The sequence below is a fragment of the Corapipo altera genome, unplaced genomic scaffold, assembly GCF_003945725.1.
Source record: "Corapipo altera isolate COAL_440 unplaced genomic scaffold, ASM394572v1 61411, whole genome shotgun sequence".
NCBI lineage: Eukaryota > Metazoa > Chordata > Aves > Passeriformes > Pipridae > Corapipo > Corapipo altera.
This window is the reverse complement of record NW_020884875.1, coordinates 26,331,008-26,358,542: the sequence shown is the minus strand read 5'-3', so window position 1 is coordinate 26,358,542 and position 27,535 is coordinate 26,331,008. Positions and strand designations below refer to the sequence as shown.

Sequence of the window (27,535 nt, the reverse complement as noted above, 5' to 3'; positions counted from 1 at the left end):
TGAATTTTTGATTCAGTGATTTTCAGCAGATACTGAATAGTACATCACACATCTCTTCAAGAACAGAACAATGCTCTAACTGTTTAATCATAGGAATTCAAAACCGTCTTTTTAAGTAAAAAAGATGTTTAAGTAAAATTAGGTGTTTGTGACCTCAACAGAGCTACTCTAATGTGGGGAGTGGGATTGTAGAAACTACTGCTTTATCTTGAGAAGCAAGGAGCCTAAAGGAGACCTGTCATTGTTTAATTATAGGAACTGTGTTTCATAAAGACATACTAACTCTTTATCTCTGCAAGTCTTTGCCAGAGATTGAAAACATAATTCCAAATTTTAAGTCCTGATTAAATATCTCTTTATAGCTGGACTTTGCCTAGAATGTTAGAAGTGAAAAGCTGTACTATCTTTGAAATTGTTAAGAGGTGCTTGCTCAGAGAAGCAAATGCTGTGGGTTTTAGATGTTGATTTTTGGGTCTTTATGGTTTGGTTATGGGGATACTGGGAAAAAATCTGAGGCAATAAAACCTACATCTAGACAGTATAGTAATATGAGTTTGTAATTCCTTTTCTCCCTTTGCAAATATGAAGAACTTCTGGCTTTGCAGCAATATGATGGGTGAACTCCTGATGTTTTTAAAATCACTACTGTGGCTAATTATCTCAGTGCAGTTATTTAAGTATGCATCATTGCACTCTTCTCTACCTTCCCACTTCCCTCTGAAAGTGGACACAGCCTTTGCTCTGCAAGTAATGATAATAATTGGTAGTAAGACAGACCTGCTACTCATCCTTTTTTGAGCACATTTCTTATGGCAGATGTCTAGTTTTTAATTAACTGATAATGAACATGTCTAGTAGACCATGATACTGCTGCCAACTTACTCCGTTTTATATCACACTGCTGCTTGGCTCTTAAAAGGTTACAGAGCAGGCATTAGTGTCTTTGAAGTGATGGGAAAGTGAATATACGCATAACAATTGTTTCTAGAATCCACGATTGCAAATGTTTAGTTACTAGATATATCTGGTGAATGCTGCTGTTAGCCATCTCCCTGGTCTTTAGTTTCTTCCTTTGTGTGTGGCACATATTCCTTTTACTCCTTCTAGAAAGAGAATACAATATACTTTTAACAATTCAAGTTTTCTAAATAAAAAGAGTATGAACTTCTGGAAAGGATCATCTTTATGTGTTAGGGCGAACTTTAAACCTGTTGTGAATAGATAATATATAAGCAGCAAATCAATATACTAAAGTCTTAAACAGCACCTCAGATAATAAAGTCCTAATATATCTTTGGTGGCTTAAAAGACCATGATCAGAATTTCAGTCTTAAGTCGGTTTAATTTAGTGCCATATTTAAGGATCTTTGTGTACCATGTCCCTAAGTAACCATTTGCAAAGCTACAAAGGTGTGTAGAGCAGCTTTGCGATGCACTTGCAGCTCTCATACTCTGTTCTATGCCTTACACTGGACAGTGCTCCCCACTATCCCTGTGCAGTACTGTGAAAACACAGGACAGCCCTCCTCAGGATGTGCTTTCAGCTTAAAAACATCTTACAGGGGATTAATCTGTTCCTCGTTTTTTGGACTTTCAAAATGTGGGGTGTGTAGGCTACCAAGCAGAGCCAGAGAAATTATAGGTAATGTGCCTGTAAGTATTTCTTAAACTGTTAAACCTATGCTTCGTGAAATCAAGTGGAGTGACTTGTTTGCTAATTAAACCAAGTAAGAGATGCTCAGCTAAGAGGAATCTTCATACATTTCTTGAACAGTAGAAACAAGAATGGAAGCAATTTAACTTCTCTTCTCTGTTTCAACCTTCCCGTCCTCACACTAGCAAGAGAAGCTAATTTGAGCTCACTGTTGGAGAAGGGAAGAGGCTTTTCTCCACAAAACCAATTTGAAGGAATAAATCACTTTTTATTCTCAGGCAATTGGTGCGCTACAACTAGGTAATTCAGGGTCTTAGTGCAGCTGGGGACAAGTGAGACCAGTGCCATCAATGCTGCACAGCACTGCTGATTCATGTTGTCTTATAGCTAAGTGCAGATGACTGACCTGGTTGAAGAGGACAATGAGAAAGGGGATGAGTAAGATATACCATCTCTGAGAGAGCCTACCAAAACACCAGGTTATCAGGTTACTGAGGAAATGTGCTAGAAACTACTAAAGTCTTGATAAGTTTGTGAGAAGAGCGATATCTTCTTGTTCTTTAGATACTGGATCAGAAAAACAAAATGAAAAAACCCAAACCCCTGCAGTCCTGTCAGACTTTACATGCTTTTTACTGATGACTCTTCAGTTAAATGAAACTTCATTAGCAATAGCTGCTTGATATTGTTGAAGATCTACTGCGTTAACTGCTTAAAACAAATATAATTCTCAAAAATTCCTTCAAAATGTTATTTTTGGGTTGTTGTAAACACATTAAAATAGAAGAATAAGAACTACCTCTCTTTTACCTTTTTTTTTAAACATACTAAAAAGCTGTCGAGTGGTGGTCAAATGTTTGTATTGCGGTGAAGATTAGCAAGGATTTTTATGCAGCACATGAAAATAAATTTCTGATATGTGATGTGTGAGAGATTTGCTAAACATGTGGCTTTATAAAATTGACTAAACAGATTGTAGTATATTTTAAGATTTGTCTTATATGTCAAAATAAGTAAATGATGGCTGCATGACAGTTGGGACAGCAGAAGAGTGAAAGATAAGCAGGTCCAGTCCATAGTTCTTGAATGTCAACCCCTGTGTCTTCATAATTTTACAAGCAGCCCAAGGCACATCTTGGGATGGGGTCATGAGAAATAAAAGTGTAGGAGTGCAGTAATCTAAATAGTAATAAGTAAGTTCATTCATATGCCAGTAGATGTTGTGCAGGTGTTGTTGACAGTTGGTCTTGAAGAGTCTTTGGACATATAGAAGCAGATAAAATATTTCTACGTTGTTTTGAGTTGAGGTTTTTTGTGGTAACTTGTGAAATATTGTGAACTGTAGTCTAGGTGTGCTGTCGGTAGCTGTCAGCAGTACTGTAACAATTTTGCCAGCTCTTACAGGATCACTTACATTTAACTGGTCAAACTTGATGTCTGTCTGAGTTCATCCTGTTGAAACATGTGTTTATATGTCTTCTTTTTGATCCCATTAATTGTGTGGGATCTAGCTTTTTCCTGGTGTTTACCTTCAGCAGAGGGATAGTGGAGAGTGACCAAGTTGTAGAGGTTTGTCCTGTCTTCTGTTCATATGCCGACACACAAGGAAACAGGAAAGAGGCAGAAAATCTGTTTACCTGTAGCAGAGTAAACAGGAGCTATGACTAAGCTAAGGATGGTTTTGAAGCTTCACTTTCTAAAAAAAATTGTGCTGAGCATTTTGGACAAATTAAATGATAGCTGAACTTGGAAAACATTAATAAAACTGTAACAGTTTTAACTGGAAAATACATTAATATTTGAACTATGTGGAAGACATTCTATTATAGGAACTCTGTTTCTAAAATTGCTTACAGGTTATTTTACCAGATTGGTTGTAGGATTGTATGTCCTTTCATTATGATATTGATCTTGCGAGGTGCTTTTGAAACAGATGGAGGTATTTTAATTCAGGAATACCATATTTCTTGTTGAGAATTCCGTGACTTCATTGATGCTCTCTGGAATACCTGGATTTTGAGCTCAAATCTGGTTCCTAAACACAATGTTAGGTCATGAGTAATTCCCTCCCCCACTTTCCTCCAAAAACCTTGGCTAGAATAAAAGGCAAATTTAACTTCATTAAATATGAAATTAAGCAGTATCTTTTATGCTTTTTAATATTCAAAACAGAAACATACTTGCTGTTTCCAAATTGCAGGAAGAGAAGGTTGTGAGTTTGAATCACTGTTGCCAGTGAAACTTTCTTCATCATTTTCCAGAGCAGTGATATGCCTTTCTATTGAAAGGGAAAAATATTTGGGCCTTCTGCTGCTGCTCTTTGTCACCAGCGACAGTGTGGCAGGCAGTAGCTGCCCAAAACAACCCACAGTAGTTGAACTTATTCCTCAGGCTGCTAAATACGTACCCTGATAGCCTTTTTGGGTAATGGGACATGAACAGAGTTTTCCACAGACAGCATGATGTAATGAAGTATATATAATGTGGTGGGACAGAGGGAAGAGGCTAAAAAAATATCAAAATCCATTATTGATTCTCAATAATTAACCAAACTTCTGCCTTATCCTTCCCAAACTATGTGCTTTACGTTATTCTTCTGGGGATGATGATACCACTGGGAACAGCAGCAGCAGTTGCAGGCTCAGCATCTCTCCCATGGCCACGGACCTCCGGTGCCTCTAACGCCGCATCCATCCGGACTTCAGCCTCCAGGAATCCCTCCACTTGGAAGCAGTGCTGGCCTTCTTGCCCTTTCTAGTGCTTTGGGTGGGCAGTCTCACTTGGCAATAAAAGATGACAAGAAGCATCATGATGCAGACCACCACAGAGGTGAGAGGCATGGCAGGCCTGATTAGGACATTGTCAGCACATTGCTGCAAATTATGAGCATCTCTAAAGAATTCAAGTTATATAGAATGAGAAAAAACTGCTGGCAAACTTTAAAATGTCTGCATATATACCACTGAAGCGAAATTCAGCTTGGAATTTTTCAGTATTTTAAAAGGGGATCACTAGGGGTCACCTGCTCTATACTTTGCAGGGCATTTTGACATCCTGGTAAATGCTTAGTTGTAATAGCAGTGGCCTGCACCATATTGTGAAAAAGTGTTAAACTGCATAATGGGTAATTTTTTCAAGGAATATAATATTGTCAAATGTGTGGGTGGGAAGGTAGGGGGAACAAGAAGTTAAATTTTGAAGTGAATGTATTCAAACTAAATACTTAGATAATTACATCTGTTACTTTAGTTTCATAGGCTTAAATTCTAGTATTCAGTTAAATACTGGGCAAAATTGCACTTGACTAATTTTTGAAAAGAAAATAATTTATTCTGTCATGAAATAAAACTAGGCTTTGTGTATGGTTAAACTGTAATTCATGTTTACAAAATACTGTAATTTTCAGGAAATCACTGTATTAGGAATGTGCAATGACTTATAAATAAAAGCCATTTTAAAACTGTTTGCGGCTTGTGTTCTAATTTTTTTCCCCCTTTTTTATTTCTGTTCTTGCCTCTGTGTCTGAACGGGCATGTCTGTCCATTTCTTGGTTACTGCGGGAGCAGACAGAGAGCCAGGCACAGTAAGTACCAACATTCGTGCTAATGTTTCCACATCTAGGAATGTAATAATCAGATGTTGCACTGTTTGTCTGTTTTATTTTCCTTTTAGTAATTTTCATGATACTAGACGTATGTGTTTTCTGTTAAGATCTCTCTCAGTTTGTGCAGAACACCAAGTCATTTGTTAGATGGACCATATGGATGAGTTTTATTTTTGAGCAGAATGATTTTAGGCAAGCTTGAACTTTAGTTTGCTTATGGGCAGATGGCAGGGGAGGGGAAAGATGCAAATCAAAAATTGCAAATATAGCATTAGTCAGAGTTAAGATATTTCCTCTAGGATTTTAAGGAATTAGAGTTACAGAAAAGGTGAGAAATTTAAATGTGAGGATTTTAAATGTGTCATGGTGTTTGGCCCTAGGAGTTTCTTTTACTGCATCAGTTTAAGCCATACTAATGTCTTTACTGCTTATTTTGTGCTTCAGGTACAAATATACAACTTCTATAGCAATACTTTTTTCCCTGTAATAGAATTGGTCTAAGACAGTGTTATATGAAAAACCCTCTAAAGAACTATTTTGTTACAGCTTTTCGTACCGTTTTGCTTTGACTGATATTGCTGTACTAGTCTGTTGAACCTGAGCATGTGCAACTTCCATGTCATTTGAAGTTACAAAGCTAATTCTGCTTGTTTATGTCATAGGTGAATTTGGGCTCTATTTTGTCCCTTTTCTAAATTAGAAAAGACAAGAAGTAGGAAAAGTTATCTGCCAGTGTTAGGCTTATTTTTATTGCTGCTTTTTTAATATATATACTAGGCTTGTTTGACAGTTATTTACTGGAAACTATCTGCATATCCTTTGTGGCAGTCTTTTGGTTTTAGATTACTAAGCAAGAAGCATTCATTTCAGCTTGCTTGATGTTATTAAAGACAACATAACCCCAGAAATAATTTTAACTGGGTTTTCATGAAGTCTCAGACTTATTAAGGACATATTCCTCTGTGTGGGGCATACTTCTTTGAATCGGGTTAGTTGACTGCAGAATCTCATTAACTATTGTTAGGAGCTAAGGATGTTGCAGTGTGAATCTGTGCATATATATGCACATGTGGTAGTGATGGCTTTGTGTTTTGATTTGGTTGTTACATTTCCTGTGCTTGCCCTGTTCCCTGTCATGTCCATCATGTAATTTGTTTTTTAAGTTTAAAATCAGATGTTTCAGTGTAGTGAAGTTTGGACTCTGAATTCTTCTTATATCTGAGAATAGTTCTTGCATGTGGAAGGAAAACTGTCAAAAATTTAATCTGGCTTTTGTTTGTGGGAGAATTGCTTAATTGACTATAGATGTAAATTTTATTTAATTAAACTATGTAAATTTGTCAATGTAGTTACTTCTGTCTCCATATGTGTAACTCATGATTGCTTGGTTATTATCTGAAGTAGGCGGGTTTTATGCTGGGTTTACCACTAAGTAACCTTTAAACAATCTGAGACTTAACCATGATATTTGGTATTGCTATGCAGTTTTACAGTATGATTTCTATCAGATATGTCTAACGTGATGTTTTAGTACCATCAGTAGAAGCTGACAGCTTTAAATGCACAAGTTTGAAAAATTGCAATTTAGCACATGCCTACTTGTTTTTAAATTGAGTTTTTGTGACATAACTGAGTACAGGTGAACTTGAACTTAAAATTGTTTAAATACGATATTACATTAAAATCTTGGCTTAACAATGAATGATATCTTCAATGAAAGAATCATAATTTAAAAGATGGTTAAGTTCAAGTCTGTGGCTAAAATGATGAGCTGGGAATTATTTGATCTTCAAACTTCTCTAATTCTCTTGTATTTTTAATGGATTTCTTTTTGAAATATATTTTTAATGATGATATGAAATTGGGCTCAAGTCCACAAGGCATACCAGCAGGTCTGTTTGGTTATTATGTGTGGTTCCAACTAGCAGTAGGCTTTTATGTTTCAAATCACTTTATAACATCTGGGTCATCAAGATAAAACCAATTTGATTTTCAGAGTAACATTGTAAGAGTAATGGTGCTGCCAGAAATCCTGACAAAGGCATACTTTCATCATCCAAGACACCAAAACCCATGCTGTTTGTAAGTTACCTAAATTTACCATGATATTTGGTATTACTGTGCAGTTTTACAGTATGATTTCTATCAGATATGTCTAACGTGATGTTTTAGTACCATCAGTAGAAGCTGACAGCTTTAAATGCACAAGTTTGAAAAATTGCAATTTAACACACACTTACTTGTTTTTAAATTGAGTTTTTGTGACATAACTGAGTTGAAGCATATTATGACATATTAATTTTTAAATTAGATTTGGGTTTATTTTTTTAAGTCCTCTTGTCTGGCTGCAGGTAACGAAGCCAGGCAAAGTAAGCAATTTTTGCAACTGAAGCTTGAAGTTTTAAAAGACATCAAAACAAAAGAATTTTGATGTCCACATTTTTTTCTTTAGGAAACATACTGGCAATATTTTCCAAACTCATCATAGATGTTCATTTATCCCTTGTCTTCCCACTGGTTTAGTATCCTTTTGGACAGCACAGAAATGCAAATGTTCTGATACCATCAGCGGTATCAGTAATAATTTGTAGACATTGAAATCTTATCTCATTGTGTGCTTGGGATTTATATGAAGTTTGTGCTTATCTTTTTCTCTCATGGAAAACTTTGAGCTTGTTTTCTAAGACTTAGGAAGTATTCATAAATTTTTCAAGACCTTCTTTTCCTTCACTGTTGAGCATTGTTGCTATTGTTTTGTAAAGCAAACACTCTTTTCTTAGAGTAGAAAAATATTCTGTGCACTAAACTCTCTGTCCTGTTCTTCCTCTCCCAGTCCTGGAGAACAGGGACATAAAAAATTGAATACTACTTTTTGGATGATATTATGTGCAAGCTGTTTTGTGTTTTATTTCTTTTAAATGGGGGGGGAAAATCATAAAAGTTGCTATATGGAAATGTAGGTTACTCATAGCATAGCTCAAATATGCTTCTTGGCCTTTGTGAAGAAAGTATAGATTCAAACCACAGATTAACTTCAACAGAGGTTGATCCTACATAAGAGCTATGGGTTGCTCTGTTGCAGTTTAGTTTGTAGCTGATTGAAAGCAGCATGAGTCTCATGACAAAGGACCAAGGGATTTGGGGGGTATCTGGTATAAATTTTTTGGATACCCTAATTCTAACAAACATTAGCTAAAAAATACTGAAATCAACAGAAGTCTTACTCCCTGTTAACATCTTCCGATTGTAAAATCAATGTGGAGAGTGACTCAAATCCATTTAGGCTTCTAAAATTCATTGTTCCTAATATGAACATACTAGTCTAAATATGACATAAAATGATGGTCAAAAAGAAAGTGAAGTCAGTAGCTTTCCTTCATCACTAATTTACAACAAAATCTCATAACTTTATAAGTCAACTTTTGGGTTGTTGACATGTGTGTTTGCTATAAGCATATTCAACAAGTCAAAGTACATGATTCTGTAGTAGAATAACTTTGAGCATAATCTTCTTGTGCCTTGCTGGGGACCAGTTAAGTCCGTCTTCCACCATCTACTCTATTCTTATCAGTGAGTCCTGGCAATAAGCAACTGACATTTAGGTCAGTGTAGGTGTTAGACTTGGTCCTGTTTTCCCTACGCAGCACAGGATTTTACCTGTTACTGTCTATATATACATTTCTGTAGATAACACTTCTGTGGGTGGCAGCAGCAGAGATCCATTGCAATGGTTAAATAAATGCAGAGGCTTTTCTCAGCAATATGGGCAAGCCCAAATTGTCACCTGAGTAACTGACTGCGATGGCAGGTGGCTGCCTTTTACTTGGATGTGCAGTGGGTCACGGAATGACCAAGCACAAAGCAAGCCTGTGTCTGTGCATTGTCTTTGGGGGAAAGGATTATGAGAGTTGAGCCAGCACAAGAGAAGATCGTAATTGGGACCAGGTGCAGTTGAACTATGCGCAGAAATGTAATGCAAATACTGTTATTTATTGTCTGTAATGATCAGCATAAAGTAAATTGTCAGTTCTGTATGTACTAGTGAATTATCTGTGCTGTATTATAGCTGGGGCTAAATGAGTTACTATGGACTCTCAGGCTGTACCTCTGGCACATAGACTTGTGGTTTGGAAGTGGTTCCAATAGGGAACAGTGTGGCAGTCAAAGAAGTACATTCTGAATAATGTGCATTATATTGCTGTGTGTCCCTTATGCAGTCTGGTAACTGACAGGAAGCCGTGCTACATTAGACTTTTTTTCTTCTTTCAGGACTTACTTGAAAAGGAGGGCTTCATGTGTATAAAGTGAATTATACACATGAAAAGGAAAACACTTAAAACTATTTTGACCACTTGTTCTGATCTGAGGTTTACAATTTGCAGATGTTGCATTGATAATCCCTAATAAATCAAATTTCTAGTATGAAAGCAAGGATTGTTCTCAGTTATGCATCTACTCGGTTGAAATTAAGACAAGACAAAAACTGGTGCCATGCAATTTCTCTTTAGGAAATTAACTATGTATGTATTTTTTTGCCCTCTTTGTACAAACTGATTTTTACTGAAGATAGATCTCAACTGAAAATTTCTGTAGTGGTATTCAAAAAAGCTCATTATAGCCAAAATAAAAATTCTTATCCTACTTTTAAAAAGCAAAGTTAGTTATTAGTAGACCTGATAGAAGAACTTAACAGATTATTATTTTTTAAAGAGAAGATAAGGAGGCTCTAATATTGTGAGACCGTTGCTGCTGTCTTCTGGCTGGCTCTATGTTTTGTAGTGGACATACAGCAAATATAATCTCTACCAGAGCTGAAATGAAGAAATGTGGCTTTTAGTATACTGTTCCCTGAACCATATCATTACACGTGTAGGAGATATCAATAGCCCAAGGTTTGTATGATCTCCTCTTTCTCAGTTCTTATTTGTATTTTCATTCACTTCCTTTCCTCAGTGTTCTGGATCTACCATATGCACTAATTAAAAAGATTCATATTTTTACATTGTTGAATGAAATGTTGCGTAGTTGGTGATTTGAATAATGGTAATAGGTTACAGTAGCAAGCTATTTTTTCATCCAGTGTTATACTTTACCTGATTTTAGTCACAATTGTTAGAACTTCCTTGAATTCCTATGGGAAACAAAACAGGAACTTTTTAATTTTTGATTTTACTGGTAAATTTTGTCAGAACAACAGCACAACCATATTTGCAATTTCAGGTATAGCTATTGTGAAAGAAGCTGCTCTACAACAGCTTCTAGCATGGATGCTCTTATTACGAGAACAGTGCTTTAAATTAATGTAGTAAGTTATAGAAAGACAGTGTAAATATGACCATAGGGGATATGTTTTGCTAAATAGGCTTGTGATATAATTACATATTCATGTGAGACACCATCAGTCTTTTGAAGAAAAACCAAACCTAATAATCTTTGCATTTAGGACACAGTGGGAGGTGAGAGTTCCTAGGTACATTTCACAATTTTGAAATTCTACAAGATGAACAGTGCAAAATATTGTCAGTATTGTCTAGGTAGACTTTACAATAAAACACAAAGAAAAATTAGCCATTGTAGTTACACATGTTGGTTGTCAAAATTTGCAAGCCATAACTCCCAAATAGGCAGCTAAATTTTTCCCAGCTGCTGTCCCTTTACTACCTTTCTGCTATTCACACCTTATTTTGGCAAATTAAAGCAAGGAACTGAGTTTATTCACTTTACTACGTTTCTCTTGATCATGTATTCTAAACTCTTCAGTAGCAAAGTAGGTATTTTCAATTATTTTTGTTAGGGAAAGCATCCTTAAGTAACGGACTTTTCTCCTTAAGAGAAAAAACATCTCTGGTCAAGGTTGAATGATCAGATTGCTTCTTAAGGTGTTTCTACTGCTATAAACATGATGGATTCAATATTGTAATATTGAAAATGGGTTTTAAAGTTTTTCAAAGTAGTGAATCCCTGAGTTTGTGTGCACCTGGGAGGAGATAAGGGGTTAAATTCCGAGCGTATTTGTCAAGGCAATTAGTGCAATGATCAAACAAGCCCACCTTTTAGCTGCAAAACAATTTGTAAAGACATTATTTTGAGCTTCTTGATACTGAATTTCAATAGACTCTCCTCTATGCTTTATGTAAGCCCTTTGGCATTTGTTTAGGTTGAATGGTCATGAATAAAAGAGCTTAGAGTTGGCTTTAAAGTTCAGCGTCTGAATTAGGAGAAAAAGAGGATTCAGATTGCCTTATGTACCCTGATTCAGTTTCCTTCTCCTTGGGGCTAAACGTTTGTGTCTGCACGAAACTACCCTGGTGTCTTCAGGTTTAAAGGAGAAGCTATTCAGTGCACAGTTCACTGGCAATTAGTATATGTTTATGCTATATTAAGGGTAAATATCTCTGGCTCTTGAGTAGATCTTAATATTTCCTTTGAGGGCTTATCTATATATCGATATATAGTGTATCAGGATATACTATACCGAAGTATATATCAGTATTAGGCTTTTCTCTTGAGAGAGTTAGAGTTACGTGTGTGTATGTAAATATTATATATTTATGTGAGCATATCTTTATTTATCTAAGCATGTACTTGGCTTTTAGGATCTAGGCTTGCCAGGTCTTTGTGAAAGGAGATTTTTTTCTCAATTCATTCAGTATTGTTCACAGCATTAACACATCAGTGAACAAATTGCCCTCTTGCATATGCTAATCCTGCACTTAAAAGAACTCATTGTAACACGTTTTAATGCTTTAGCTGGAACAGAGATGGAGATGGGAATGGAAGGCATGTCAAATTGTCATGTGACTGAAAAATGTCTAAAATGCTCTTTGGGTCAACAGTTTGTACTTAGCAAACTTAGCATGAAAGAAAGCAATCCATGTAGTTTGTGGAAAAGATTAGTCCTTTCCTTTGTCTTTTGTGTGTGTGTTGGCCTCAGTTTTTCAATCAAGTCTGATTAAACAACACTTTAGCCTTAATTTCACACTACTAGTGAATGTTATGCTGGAAGTAAAAATATTTGATCTTTGTTTGGAATACATTTGTTGAAGGAATCCAATTGGAGTTCACCACGGCTAATAATTGATTACTGCATAACCTTATTCAGCAAATATTTGTTATTTTAAGCGTTAAAGGCAAGCTGCCATTTATTGTCTGTACCTGCAGTGCAGAAATACCAAAGCCTCATCAATTTATGATGGTCTAGAAGTGAGTCAATCAGATTATATTTAGTAATATCCTTTATTAAATGGAATCTGAATATTAAAAAAATATAAAATCATTGTTACTTGCTCATGAATAAACAGCAAGCCCACTTCTCCTAAACAGTAAATTCAGTTGAATTAATTAGTTAACTAGGTGATGAGTGACAAGTGAACTAAACTTTTGATAAGGTGAACAATGAAAATCCAAGCTTCTTAAAATGTGTGAAGGTCTGTATGTTTGCCTGGAGGACTTTGATTTGAATTAAATTGAATGAAAGACTTCTGTGAGTATCACATTTCTAAAGCATCTATCACGTTCAGTTTGAGTTTTTAAGTATATGTGAAGGAATCTTAAAAGGAATTTTTAATTGATCTTGTTTTTTGTCTTTACAGAGTAATTCTCTGTTGGTCCCTGACAGTCTACGAAGCACAGATAAACGCAGGAATGGGCCTGAATATGCCAATGACATCAAAAAGAGAAAGGTGGATGATAAGGATTCCAGCCACTATGTAAGCAAATCTGTGTCAAAGAAATGATTAATTTATTTGCATATACTGTGCTTGTAAAAGAGCTGTGAAGAACAAGGAAGTGTGGAAATGTATTTCTTATGGCAGAAGTAGTACATGAATATATGGACCAGAGAGATATTATTTGTGTTGTGGGAAAAGTAGACTCAGTAGTTTGGGATATTGTTAAGTGATGCTCCTCAACAGGGAAAACTGAACCAGGAGTAGTTGTTTGGGATTCACAAGTGTTTTGAAACTTGTCTTAGAGTTTGAGTTCCTTTTTAAACTGCTCAAAAACCTGAAGGTTTGTTTGAAGTGGAGGATTTTGCATTTGACGGGGTTTTAGCAAATTTTTCTGGTAACTAGCTATTACCACATTGAGTAATAATTACCCTTGCAAATTGCATATGTTATGAGGCTCTACCAAGTTACTAATGTTTGCTTTTGGCTGATATGGTAGTTTCAGCAGAAAGCAAATTGAAATTAAAAGTTCACAGTTTTGTGTTCTATATTTTTGATGAACTTGCTCGTTGCTTGGTTTCAAAGAGGCGCTTCGGTACAACAGTGTAAGATATGTGAGCCTCAGAAGGGTCACATAGGCTTTCAGTTTCAAGTCTAAAGTTGAGCCAAATCACAGGATGATAATTGAACAAGTTTAAGAGACTAGGACTGGTGTGAGAGAGTTCTGAAAAGTAGAACTTAAATCTAACAGAACATACTGTACTTTGACATAGCAATAATGTGGCAATTTTTCTGGGTTTTTTGATTCAGATAACCACTTCTTGGTCAGTGAAACCCAAGAGAAAATTAGAAACTTTATTTCCTCAGTATTTGGTAATTTCTCTCCACTTGGAGAATATCTTTGAGCAGCTATTGGGTATGTTAGTGCTGTTGTAATCTTGCAAGTTGTGTTTGCACTACTTTCTAATAATACTGTTTTGATGGGTTTGGCAAACTTCCCCATTTTACTCCCTCAACTTTGAGGGTTTGATATTCTATTGGCATTTTTCATTTACTGCACTGTAGAAGTAGTTTTTTTTAACCCATATTTTAGATGTGTTTCTGCCTGCTGCTTGTTTGAAATGGATTTTACGAATGAAGTCAGCTTCAAAATAAAAATTGAACAATTTGAAAATTCCAGATTCTAATCTTGAAGATGTTTTTATTTTTTTTTTTTTTTGAGGGTTCCCTAATTTTGCAAATAAAAAGCTGCTGATTTTGAGCTCATTTTATATGAAACCCTTGTAAGGACAATGTCAAAGGGGACATAAATGAGTTGTAGGAATTGTTGCTTTTGGAAAAGGATGTAAAATTCATTTTTTTTCCTCTTTTTGACTTCTGACTAATTTTCATGTTAGGATCTGTGTAGTTTCAATGTATGGGTTTATTAGTTAGGAGAATTTTCTGATATTAATAACATTTTTAAGATATGCCTTTGATTATCCCAGTAAATTTCTGTTTATCAAGATGATGAAGTCAGCGGAGTTCACTTAAACATTGCTTGGTAGCTAATTTTGCCCTCCTTCAGAATGATATTTTTGGTGAACAACTGTCCCATCTACTGTTCTCCCACACTCTCAAATGTGTTCTTACCTATTCTAGCACTCTGGGTGCTTCATACTTCTCAAGAGGTGTTGGATAGTTGGAGCTAAAGCTTTCATTTCCTTCTTCTGCATCTCTTAGTTGGAGAGGTGCCTGAGTAGCAAATAGAGCAGTAATTCTGTCTCCACTGGCACTCTGGGATCCCTAATATGTTTGTGGTATTTCTTGGAGCAAGATTCTGTTAAAATAGAAGGGTAGGGTTGAATTTACCTGTTGGTTTGGGGTTCTTTTGAAAGGAAGAGATGGGGGGACAGTTGAGCAATCTTGTATGTCTGATTTGTTTGCCTAGAAACTTTTTTACTAGAAGTACTTTTATTAGAAATGTCAAACTTGCCTCCACAAAAATTTAAAGTTTTGACATCACTTGGCTTCTTTCTTTCTTTGGTTTTGAGTCAAGATTCACCTTCTGATTGAACCACCCTATTGCACTCTGGTGATACACTAGAGCACTGTGTATCGCAGAATGCGTCTACTGGGGCATTCCAGCCTATATTGGAGATAGGAGGTCCTTGAGTAACAGCAATCATGTGGCACTAGAGCAGCTCAGATGAACATAGATCTAAGTGAAACAGTCAAAATGCTGCAATAGAACATTTCTATTTAGGAATGTCCAGGTATTTTTGTTTTCTTAGGCAGAAGTGTTGAAATGCCTTAGCATTTCTGAAGCTTTTTCTTTCCCAGGACTTTCCATTTCAAAACTTACCTTTCTGGAAAAGGGGGGAAAATGGTCCTATCACTTGGGGAAGGATGATCCATCAAACATGCCAAAAAGCTCCCCTTTTCTGAGACTTTTTTAGGAATGCACAAGCAGTAATTTCTCAAAGATTAACACATGAGTGTATGAACAGAGTGCCTTTCTCTTTTATGAGCAGTGGTAACACTGTTTATGATGGTAATGAGGAGGAGTTTTGGATCATCTGCAACTTGAACTGATGGTGAGATCGTCATCTTTCAATTAGTACTACTTTATTTGGGATTTATTTTTGAAGCAGAAATAAGGCATTGTGTTTCTGTTTTCATGGTTCTCCCTATTACTAATAAATTAATGAAAGGCTGGTTATTTTTTATTTAGGAAAAACAAAAAATGTCTGAATAGATGCATAATCTTTCTCTCTGGGCTCTTATTGTACTAATTGAAATGAACACTATTTATTTTTAATAGGACAGTGATGGGGACAAGAGTGACGATAACTTGGTTGTAGATGTATCCAATGAGGTAACTTTTTTCTTTTTCGTAGTCTTGATGTTTGCCCAACAGTTAAAGGAAAAGTGAGTTTAGATGCTAGAAGAAAAACAATCTTCTGTGTGGATATGTTAAAATATTCACAATATCTGCTTTCCTGCAGTTACTGTGTCTTCCTCTGAGCTTTGTCTGGTTGCCTTCTCTGCTTTTCCTTCTGCTGCTTTGTCCAGGTCTGTTCACTCTGCAGTTAATGTTCTGAGGCTTCACAGCTGCTCTGTAATGTAGAGAGTTGTGTAAGATATGTGTGGAAGGCTGAGGTTTTCAAAACTACTGTCTTCAAATGTAAAAGGAAGACATCTGATGTTGTATTAAATAGTAGGACTGTTATTAAAAAGATTGCCTTAAAAATTGTTTGTATTTTAACATCCTCTGTTAAAGACAGCATTTTCCAGAAGCGTTTTTTTAGAATGAAGTCAGTCCATTCACAAGATCTTCCAGAGATTTTAGACACTTTCTTTTCTTCAGGGCAGAGATTTGGCAATGGCATCAAGTTGAGGGGATGGGTGTTCCCTTTTCGTCATCTTTTATTTTATACAACAAAGTGATGTAGGAAGTCAGAATATGGTAGTGAGGTTCTTCAGCTCTGTGAAAAGCACAGGGAGAGAAGCTGGTAGAGAAGTGTCTTTAGCAGCTCCAAGTGCCCAAATTACAGCCAACTGGAAAAATAGGTATCAAACTAGCGATTTTAGTAATCCTTTCAGAAGCCCTGCTTACAATGAAGCTTCTCAATAATTGCTCAGTAGACTTAGTGCCCTCTTGTGAGGTGTGCTTCCTACCTAATACTAATTTCGTGAGCCAAAGGAGCATGGAGAACCTGCAGGGCTCTGATAGCATTTCAGCTTGTGGGGCTGGGTATTTCAGGTTAGAATAAATGCAGAGAGTACTTCTGGAACAGAGAAAAATAATCACCCGAGAGGTAATTTCAGTTTTTCCTGTAGATTTAAGTAGCAAGGCAACTGTAGTTGGTGTTTAGGAAAAAAGTGGCTGATATGGTGGCATATAAAAATCCTCGTATGGGCCATTCAGTTAAGAGTTGGACTTGATGATCCTTGTGGGTCTCTTCCAACTTGGAATATTCTGTGAAATCTGCGAAAGCATGCATCTTTATCTCTTCTTCTGAAGGTGAAGCTTAGCAAGGTCTGTATTACCTGAAAGAGATTATCAAAATATTTGTCACTAGCAAAATGTAGAGAATATATGCAGACAAATGGTATCTACTTACTGCAGTTACTTTTGGTCTCCCTTGTGCTTACGATACATTTTGTGCACTTGCTTTAGTTTGTTCTTAGGTATACTTAGATTGCAAGCTCTGTGCTAGGGAACAATTTATGATTACATGTAGTGTAAAATAAAAACAGATTGTTTGCTATATGATTTTACTTATGTCTCTAAATTGATGAAGAGATTTCAGCTTTTTTTCTATAAAGATAACAAAATGTTTTGTTAATTGAACTTGCTGCTTAAATTCTCTTAGGATTTTTTTGTCATAGACTCGTTAGTGGTGTTTGTGTACCAAGGTGTGACAGGGTTCTGTACTGTTCTTCCATTCCCATTGTCTTAGGATCCTTCTTCCCCAAGGGCAAGTCCCACTCATTCACCCCGTGAAAATGGTGTAGATAAAACCCGCTTACTAAAGAAGGATGCCTCAAGCAGTCCAGCATCTACAGCCTCTTCTGGAAGTTCCACTTCCCTCAAATCCAAAGAAATGGGTCTGGTAGGTAGCTGTCTGTTGTCCAGATAAATATTCTTTCTTGTAAAATCTAACCCTGTTCTCTTGCAACTGCTTGTGACACAAAGTACCGGGCATTAAACATTTGAAGCTGAAATCGACCATTGTTTTTCCAGACCTTTATAGTATTACTTAGTTTCCCTTCTCATAATTTTCTGCTTTGTTTTGGTTTCTTGCATTTGCTACATTTCTGTCAAATGAGTTGCAAATTTATTACAAAATACAAGGGTTGCTTAAGCATCGTTTATTTTTTTTCTGGAGCAGTAGCTTATGGTTTAACATAGCCTGTATATAGTCACTAAGAAGTGCTCCAAATTTTTCTTAAACTCTTCTAAATAAGCAGTTATTCTCTGAAAACTTTTTCCTGCAGTATCACTAATAATTTGTTCAGATTATCTGTACCTTTTGTGTCATGTTTTTTTGATACTATCAATCGAGGTGGTATTTTGTTTTTGTACTTAGATTTGCTGTGCCCAATAATAATTGAGATTAATGATTTCAAGCTAAAATAGTTTGGTAATGCATATGGTGTTGTCCTGAAAAATTTAGCTCAGACATCTATTTTTTTATGTTAGTGGAAGAGGAAAGATATCTTTCTACATTTCTTATTTTAGTTTTGGCAGGAATCAAAAAGGTTAAGCATTTCTCTCTCACAAGTTAATGTTGTCATCATTACGTGGATATATGAAAATTGGCTGAGGGACTAGGTAGTCGGTGCCCAGCATTCCAGTCCCTGTTGTGATAAATTGTGTAATATGGCCTAGATTAAAAATAATACTCTTTTAATTTGTTTAATGATACCAGCATGAAAAAGCCAGTACGCCTGTTCTGAAATCCAACACGCCAACTCCTCGGGGTGATGTGCCAACCCCAGGCACTAGTGCAACTCCAGGACTTCGTCCAGGCCTTGGCAAACCTCCAACAATGGACCCTCTGGTTAACCAAGCTGGTAATGCATTACCTCATGTGTTTTTATGGTTCCAAAATTAGTCAGTTTTTACATACATCGTTCTTTGCGACTGTTATAATGCAAATGTATTGCATTATTCTTGATATCAAGAGAGGGCTTAATGAGAAGCAGATGTTTGGATTATCAAGACTTTGAATATGTTTCTGTCTTTTATTCTTCTTTGTTTACTTTCATCTTTATCTTTTTCGCAAATAATGTCTGGATTATTGGAATGAATGCAAAATAAAAAGACTTCTCAGAAGTTTCTGGTAGTTGTTCTGTGTGCAATCCCTTCTACAGTCTTTGTCTGCGTCTACTAGTATTTACTGCAGTGCACAGCTTGACAAATGCTGGGCGAAGTTTACTTTTGCTATTCAGGCTGGTACACAAAGTTGGCTTCAGACATGGGCTTTGTAAACCGTGTCTGTCAGCTTTACTGCTTAATTTATCAAAGAAGAGATTAATGTAAACAGGGGAATATTACAGGAATGGAAATAGGTAATGCTAGAAGAGATTGCTAGAAATAATCAGCAAGTTCAAACTTCAGTAGATCTTACACTGAGTAAAAAGAGCTGGTGGTTATTACTATGGCAATGTGTCTTGACAGTGTGTGTATGTAAGAGGGGAAGGTTAGGTATTGTAGGGGAAGAAAAGGACTGTTTTCTTCTCGGTATGCTGCCATATATAAATAAATGTACTTAATTTCATTATTCTCTAGCTGCAGGTTTGCGGACACCGTTGGCAGTACCAGGACCATACCCTGCTCCATTTGGAATGGTACCTCATGCTGGCATAAATGGGGAGTTAACTAGTCCAGGGGCAGCCTATGCCAGTCTGCACAATATGTCACCGCAGATGAGTGCTGCTGCTGCTGCAGCTGCTGTGGTTGCCTATGGAAGATCTCCTATGGTAAGCCATATGTTGCATGCAATCTCCGTCATGTGAATTGTAGTTCACTGAGAAAATGCTTCATTTAGCACTGCTAAATTCCCAAGTTGTAACAGCACCAGAGGCTTTACAGCTTCACTGTGTTTCACTTTTCTGTGTGACTGCAGAAAGAAATTTGCACCTTGAAAACAAAGAATCTCTGTGCATTAATGTGTATTTCCTTTTCTTATTCATCTTCATCAGTGATTTAACTGATGAGTAATGCCAAAAAGTTATTTTGTGCTGTAAATGAAAAGATAGTTTTGCTAGCCACAAAGTATTTCATTGTAATTGTGTACTACACTTAGCTGTGCCTTTTTTTTGACAAACCACACTTGTATTCCATACAGACATAACAAATTTATCTTGAAGCATGCAAAAGGTTTTTTTATCTATGCCTCTGTCCCAGTATTTTATTCTTTTTTTTGTGGAAATCAACCTATGAAGTTGATCGATACCTATCTTGGAGCTCTTTGCTGAGGTGTGTTAAGAATAGTTGCTGTTGTGGATGTACTAAGTAAATGGAGCATAGTAGTTATACCTGCTGTCACACAGAATAATCTAGGGACCTGATTCTGCAAACATGAGTTTGATGGCAGTTTTATGCATAGACGAACTTACCTACTTGTAAATTTGCAAAATTGGATTTAAGCTTGTCATCTCATTATTGTAAGTATGACTATTATTTTCAAACTAGTAAACAGGGCTTTTATGTGAAAATGTGGAAATTCTAATTAGCAGACACCCTCCTTTTAAAGCAATAACGGTTTTTACTCAGGTATAACATTCAGAAGAAAAATTGAAGTATTTTTCATCCAGAATTTCTGCTCGGATTATTTAATGTGTGTACTTACTCAGGGTATAAAAATGTGGTGGAATTGCAGTATGTAAACAGAGCATAGTCTATTTAAGCTGTAGAAAATTTGTTTACATGCTACAGTGGGAGAGATCTCTCAGCTAATGTGCCCACGCAGAACAGTGTGCAGCCATGCACAGATCCTAGCTGGGGCCTAGAGCTGCTTTCCAGCACTTCACTGTGCCAGCCTGGGTACATGCTAGCTCTCCCAGAGGTAAAGAGCACTAGGTGGCTTCATGCTGACATACCATGGACTCTAATTCCAGGGTTAACACAGGACTTTGATTCCCTACTAGCACAGAGCTGCTTGTGTTATGCTCAGTGGTGTGAATGCATGATATATGTTACTGGTTTTCTCTTTGCAAATGAATGCTTCTCAGAAGCATGCCCAGGAAAAGTATCTTCGTTTTGCCCCCCAATGAAGGGTCATGCACTTCTTTAATACTGTGGGTAAAAGGCACCTTTTGGTTAAATGCATAATATCTTGGGAATAAAGAAAAATGTCTTGGTGAATGAGAAATTGCGAGTATGAGATTAATTCGCTTTCCATTGTCAGGTTGGGTTTGATCCTCCTCCTCACATGAGAGTACCTGGAATTCCTCCAAATCTAGCAGGGATTCCTGGGGGAAAACCGTAAGTAACTTTTAAGATTTTGGTAACATCTACAATATCTAGAGAGAATAAAATTATATTGTGTCACAGAATAAGAATTTCAAAGGGGATAGTGTCTGGTTGTTCTCAAGAGGTTATTTTAGTCTTTTCCTGGTAAAAGAAGCTTAAAGATTCTCAAATGGTACTTGTCGTATCCCAGAACAGGTATGCATATACCTATTTCCAAGAAGGAGTTGCTGAAGGTATACTTTTAAGGGTTTTTTATTTCATCCTTTCTGGGGGAAGTTAGGGGGACTACAAACTGGTAGATGCTTGTAAAATGTGTTAGATAAAAACATATTGAAACTAAATTTTACACTACACTGAGGATAAACGTGTAGTGCAAGCTTGCAAACTTTCTTGTCTGGCACCTGTTTTATCAGGCAAGAGAGTCTGGAACTGATGACAGTGGCTATCTGAAGCAGTTATTTAAGCAACAGATTACACACACCTTACATAATGGAGCAAGCTATTTAGAACTTTTGTATGAATGTACAGCTGGAGAGCAAAAGAATGATGAAGCAGTTGTGAACAGGTGGCGCATAGATGTAGAATACCTTTGACAACACATTCTTTTTATTTAAAAATTTTAGTTATTGATGAAGCAGTTGTTAAATAAAATACTTCTGCAATGCTGTGGGTTATTGATGTTGCAGTAAAATAAATTCACCAGCGTACACTAAATTTTTAGGTAACGTGGCTTTGATGTACCATTGAAACTGAACCTACCATATGCAGTAGACTCATGAGCATGTATGACCTGTTAAAATATGTGATTATTTTTTAGGTATTTCTGGATAAGTAGTCTGTGTAGGTACTAACAGAGCAAATTTGACTCAGCTGTTTATCTGGACAGAATGAGGCAGAGAGAATTATAACAGGTTTTTCAACGCTGTGTTAGAACATCTTCTTTGTCTCCTCATGTTTGGCGGTCATTCGTGTCTTCTCTTTTAACAGGAAGTTGCAGTTAGAGTAGTTTTCCTCTAGCTGGGTACTTATATAATTTTGAAACTCATAGTTTGCACTTTCTGTGCTCAATGTTCATGTTACATGTTTCTAATGTCTTATATACCAATCTGTCTTGGTTTAATTTTTCCTTTTGCTGTTTCAGGAAAAATTAAAAAATTATTACTACTCAGACAGTAGGATACTGTCTGAGTTCCAAGACAGGCTGTGGTGAAAGTTCTATACTCACATGTTTTTGTTTGCTTTCATTTTAAACTCCTATTATTAACTAGGGATATGTTTTAATGTCAGTCTTGCAAACATTCTTAAAAGTGCACCAGATTACAGGCAAAAAGCTGTATTTTCTTCTGATCTTTTCTTATAACAGTAGGAAAGCAGCAGACTTTATTTGGAAAGCCATCCTGAATGTGTTTTTGTTGTTACCCACCATGCTTCTTAGAACAGGCTCATCAATCTGTTGGCAGTGTGAAAAACCTGTTAAATCTTGGTTTTACTTAAAGTTGGTGGTATGTTGACAAGAATACTGGGGTGAGGGCTCAGTGAGTTGGTGTTATATATCAGATGGTGGTGGTTTTAAATTCAATGCAGTAAGGAGAAGGCTTTGTTCTCAAAACATTCTTTCATTAAGTGTCAGACTCATTCTTGCTGGCTTTAATGGAATTTGGCATAGTTACATAAAATGCTTTTGAAGATGGCATAATCCAATGGCTGTAAGTTTTTACTTTTAAGTAAGTATATTCATAAGCTTTCAGTGACTTTTTTCATTATTAATGCCTGGAAATATTTTATTTTTCTGTAGCTGAGTTCTGGTTGTTACACTGTTCAAGACAAAAGGACAGTGGATGTCTGCTGCTCCACTTTGTATCCTGGTATTTCATAGTTAAGTGACTATCTGTGGAGTTTTGTTGTTTTTTTGGTTTGAGGTTTTTTTTCTTTTTTTGGGGGAGAGGGGGCGGTGTGGTTTTTTTGTTTTTAATGTTTTTAGCACTTTATTAACACCGTTTCATATACTGCCTACTTTGCTACATACTCCCTACTGTCCACTTGATTTAATGTGTTCTAGAATGTTTGGGCTTTTTTGTGGTCTTGTTACTTGTACATTTCCTCTAAAATTACTTCTTTGCTTATCTTAGTGAGGCAAGCCTGAAATTCCATAAACTCATTTGTTCTCTTTCCATTGACAGCTTTAGAATGATCTCATGTTTAGGCTTGATTGGCTGCAGCTAGCTAGATGCCTTCTACTACCTGCAGCATCTTTGAGTATCTCACTTATGATTTGTCTCCTGTATTTTCTGTATGGAGTACATGGGTGATATAATCATGCAAACTGGTGGAGTACACCTCGTTTATTTTCTGAGTCATTCTTTTCCTAGAGTGCAGTCAAGGTGTCACATTGAATTTCGTTTATTAGATATGGAATTCTAGTGAGTTTTGTTGCAAATGGTAAAGAGAATTTTCAAATTGAACTACTGAATCCCCACCCATATGCTCAAGGCTGCACATTTTTATCAGTAGTTATGCTGGTACTGTTTTTTTCACCCAGTCCTCCTTCCAAGAGAAAATTAAATTCCCTTCTTTCTAAAAGACAGACATTCCTGGTAGCACACAGGTTTTTTTTAACCCCTGTGTGTTCTGAGAAATGTTAATGACTAGCTTGTTAGAAAAATTAGTAGTGTTAAAAACCCACTTGAACATAGACATGTGGCGTCTAAGTCCTGCGCTCCGTTGTTTTGATGCATCTAACTATACACTGCATTATAAGTTTGTGGTGTGTCACTGTAACTTTTTTTTTTTTGCTTTTCATGGTATTTCTAGCAAGGTACTAGTTGATGTGAATTATGCCTTCTAATAGTTGGACTGTGGACTGAACACAGATTTTCAAGATTAGTACTAAGGTTTATATCCACAGTATTGCTTCCCTGGTGTCTAAAATTGTGACTTAGCGGTAGCATTGAGGATAAATATATTTCTCAGTATTTTTTTCCCAGACACTGGAAAGAGCTGAAAATACATGATTCTCATTTTAGTAGGAAAGGGAAATTTCATGTGGTAAATGTTAACTCTTCCAGCATCTAGTTATAAGCTGACTAGTGGTTTTGGAGTGGTGTAGTGTGCTGTTTTGGAATTGTTTGATTTCAGTTCTACCAATCTTTACACTTGTTCAGTGAATGTACAATGAGAGATATTGTAAAGGAAGGCTAATTTTATTGTATTGAAGGAGAGTAAGGACAGTGTGTGTCCCTGCCACATATCTCTGGATAGAATTATTTGATGACATGTATGAAGTTAAACATTGTACAAATACTGTACAAATACCTCTATGCTTAACAGTTTGGTATTTTATTGTATATGATGAAACATCACACTCAGATATTCACTGTTCCTTGTGGTAACTAGAATTAAAAATGAGCTGAAATGCAAAGAAATACTGAAAGTAAAATGCACTCATGAGTAGAAGGAACTTTCTGCTTTTGTGTTTTGCTGTTGGAGGTATTTTTGTGCTAGCTGAAGAACTCTATTTGAATTGGAGGAATGAAGTAGAAGGTTTTATGTATTTTTGGGGTGTTTTTTTTGGTTTTTTTAAGACATCGTACTTTAATTAGGCAGGAATTGTATGCATTTTATCAATTTGAATACTTGGAGTAGCTGGCAGATAGTTTAGTTTATTTGCTACATTCTTGAATAGTGAATTAATTATTCTGAACTCTCCTCAGCATGTCAGATGATATTTGCTATATACTTATTTGGAAATTGGAGGTTTAAACTGAGAAACTGGGTTGTATGGATAAAACTTACTGTGTTGCTGTGTATAAGAACTCTGCAGGTTCTCCGTGCTGCTTTGACACAGATGAAGAAAAGTCTTTGGATGCAGTAGAGAGAAGAATATTTCTGTTTTTCAGAAATAATATAAGTGACAGTATACTGTTTCTCACAAGTTTGTCTTGTAGTTGTTCTTTTAATAATATTTATTTAAGTACAAGTATATATTTACATATTAGTTGATATATACTTCGCTTGTTTTATATTAAATTGTAAGTGCATTTGTATAAGACAGTTTTTGTTGTTTGCTGTTGTTGTTAGCCCAATACAAAGAAGGGATCTCTTAATGCTAACTGTCATTTGGCCAAAGATGGATATTCATGGAATCCATGATTGGATAGCTATCTATCATATAGGCAGAATGTTTGGAGTGAGATAAAAATCTGTGCTAGTCATGAGGCTGAACAACACTTTCTGACCTACCCTGTCAGTTCTAAAAAAAGATGGTGGTTGTCATGGTTTGAGAAAGCCCCAAAATCCAATTCCCTAGCTCCATTCCCCCTCCCACATTTCAACCTAATGTGAGATGGGTTTTTCCAGACAAAACACAACCAGACTCAGAATGGGGGAAAGGGAATATATTACAATGACTGTACAAATAAATATCCTAATACATTATACACAAAATCACAACTATCTCTACCATGACATATAGTATTTACAATGGATCAGATCTCTTCTCCCCTCCAAATAAAAGTCCAGGAGGGAAAGAAGGACAGATCCCTTCCAGTCTCTCAGGGCAGCAGCTTCTTCTAAGGTAGCAGGTTCTCCTCATCTCATGCAGCAGCTGATAGCTGGATCTCTGCCAGCACTCACGAGGGGGGTATCCCCCTCGGCCCCTTGACGCAGGCAAAGGGGTCTTCCGTGGGCTTCGTTACCCCAGACAAAGGTCGTTTCACCACGTCATATCACGAGATGCAGGGGGTCTTCGTGACGGTCTGGTGTCTCCAGGAGATTCAAGCTCCTTGCAGAGCCTCTGTGCCCTGTCTCAGGCTGCGAGCTTCTTTGTAGCTTGCAGCAAGGGAGGGCCCCCAAGGCCAACCTCCCACACCGTCCTGGCTCAGCTCTCAGGACGACTGAGCTTCTCAGCTCCTCTCTACAGTGCATGTTGCACTTCAAGGCTCTTTCAAGTAAGAGTCCATCATCTTCCTCCTTCCAGGAGGTCTCAAAGGAGTTTTGGGGGGTCTAATATCAGTTCTTACCCCCAGAACTCCATAGCTCTGCTGCTAGCTTCTGCTGCTTCCTCCGGTTCAGTTCTTATCTGTCCTGGCTCTTAGCCATAACCTCTGGACGCTGCCACCGCTTCTGCTCTGTCTCTGCTCACTCAAGATGGAAAACATCTCCCAGCTCACAGCTACAGACACATAGTCCAGCTTAACACTGTTCCAAGTCTCTGTAGCCCCCAACTGGGGCTGGGGGGCCCAGAGGCCCCCGAAGGGCTCAGAACCCCTTCCTCGTGGCTTGCTACAACATGGCTACTTCTTCTACTAACCCAAACTACAACTCTTCTCTTCCGGTGCTTGTGATATGTTTACATTTCTGCAGGAGCGCTCATTGGACAGAACTTCAAAACTTCAGGGGTTTCCACCCCTGGGGGTTACCACTTTTCAGCCTCTGGGGGAAAACAAGGTTCAAACCACTACAGTGGTCAATTGGTGCCTGTTAAGAAATATCTTGAGCTTTAGAGAACTAACTATTGACTCTTTTGAGGGTGGACAATGAAAAATGCTTGTCAATTTTGAGAATTCAGGCCTGTGAATATGTCTAGTGGATTAAAAATGAAATTTTCTGTTAGTGTAGCACTGTAAGTACAATCCTTACCAGAATTAGCAGAGTAGACCCTCTTACCATGGTGACCTGTGGAGAGGAAGCCAAGGACAACAGCGATTCAGCTGCAGAGTCACTTGCACTGCTGTCTCCAGTACTGTGTTCTTCTGGGGACAGAAGCTTTCCTTGTCTAGAGAGAGTCAGTCTGGCAAACCATGCAAATTTTGTCAAAGTTACAAGGTATGTGTAACAAAAAGTTATACAATAATACTTAGCAGATACAAGTCACTAGACCACTATACCCATAAGTATGCTGGCAGTGGTGATATTAGCATTACATACCGCATATCTTCAAGCAAACAGGAGCATTTACTTTTTTGTTTACTTGTCTTGACAGAGGGATTTGGCAAAGTGTAGCCATTTCTTTCTACAGTGAATTGCAGATAACTTGCATTGTAGAAAAATCTCTTTTGGCTTGTGCTAAACTATCCCTCGTCTGTTTGTTGGGCCATCAAACTCAGTCATCCTGGGTCCTGATCAACTAGTATTAGAAGCAAATGCCAGCTAATGATGATAAAGATAGACTGTTTCTATGATTGGTTATAACCACACTTTAAACACAGGCATACTGGTAAAATTTTACATAATGAAAAATACACTGGGGTAGGTCTCTCATGTTTCAGAGCAGGACAGTCATCACAATTCTACAGTACACATGAAATTGTGTACTTGAAAAGTGTTCTCTTCTCTTCCTGACACCCCATGTCATCAAGAACTGAGAATCTCTGTGTATGCATCTAAGCATTTCAAAACACCAATTATTTAGCTATTTTGAATTGAACAGAACATTTGAGCTGTAACCTTCCATTAAAAAAAAAAGTCACAAACAAGTAAATTAGTCATCTTGAACATGGTGGAAGAAATTGCCTAATACTTGCTTAATTGTCTTACTTCAGTCCATGATAAAAGCAAGGGTAGGCTGAGACTTCAAAGTTGTGTAGTTCTGTGTACTCTTACTGCTAACAAATATTCTGCAACTGAGTTAGATTTGGACCCCAGGA

At 36.9% G+C, this 27,535-nt stretch overlaps 1 protein-coding gene across 7 annotated transcripts in view; it reads left to right on the top strand.

The window, feature by feature from the left end:
• Positions 1–27,535, top strand: part of LOC113943232 (transducin-like enhancer protein 1) — an 84,441-nt gene that overhangs the window by 37,555 nt on the left and 19,351 nt on the right. For 5 of the 7 annotated variants that reach the window (XR_003526247.1, XM_027634741.1, XM_027634738.1 and 2 more), the window contains 8 exons: positions 4,279–4,483; positions 5,221–5,237; positions 12,851–12,967; positions 15,729–15,782; positions 17,371–17,523; positions 18,343–18,487; positions 19,206–19,396; positions 20,827–20,903. Coding sequence is in view for 6 of the 7 variants with exons in the window: in XM_027634741.1 (XP_027490542.1) it covers positions 4,279–4,483; positions 5,221–5,237; positions 12,851–12,967; positions 15,729–15,782; positions 17,371–17,523; positions 18,343–18,487; positions 19,206–19,396; positions 20,827–20,903 (959 nt within the window). In the remaining variant the exon portion in view is untranslated. Of the gene's footprint in view, positions 1–4,278; positions 4,484–5,220; positions 5,238–7,300; positions 7,341–12,850; positions 12,968–15,728; positions 15,783–17,370; positions 17,524–18,342; positions 18,488–19,205; positions 19,397–20,826; positions 20,904–27,535 lie in introns of those variants that run through there. The other 2 variants (XM_027634739.1, XM_027634742.1) reach the window with 2 other exon arrangements.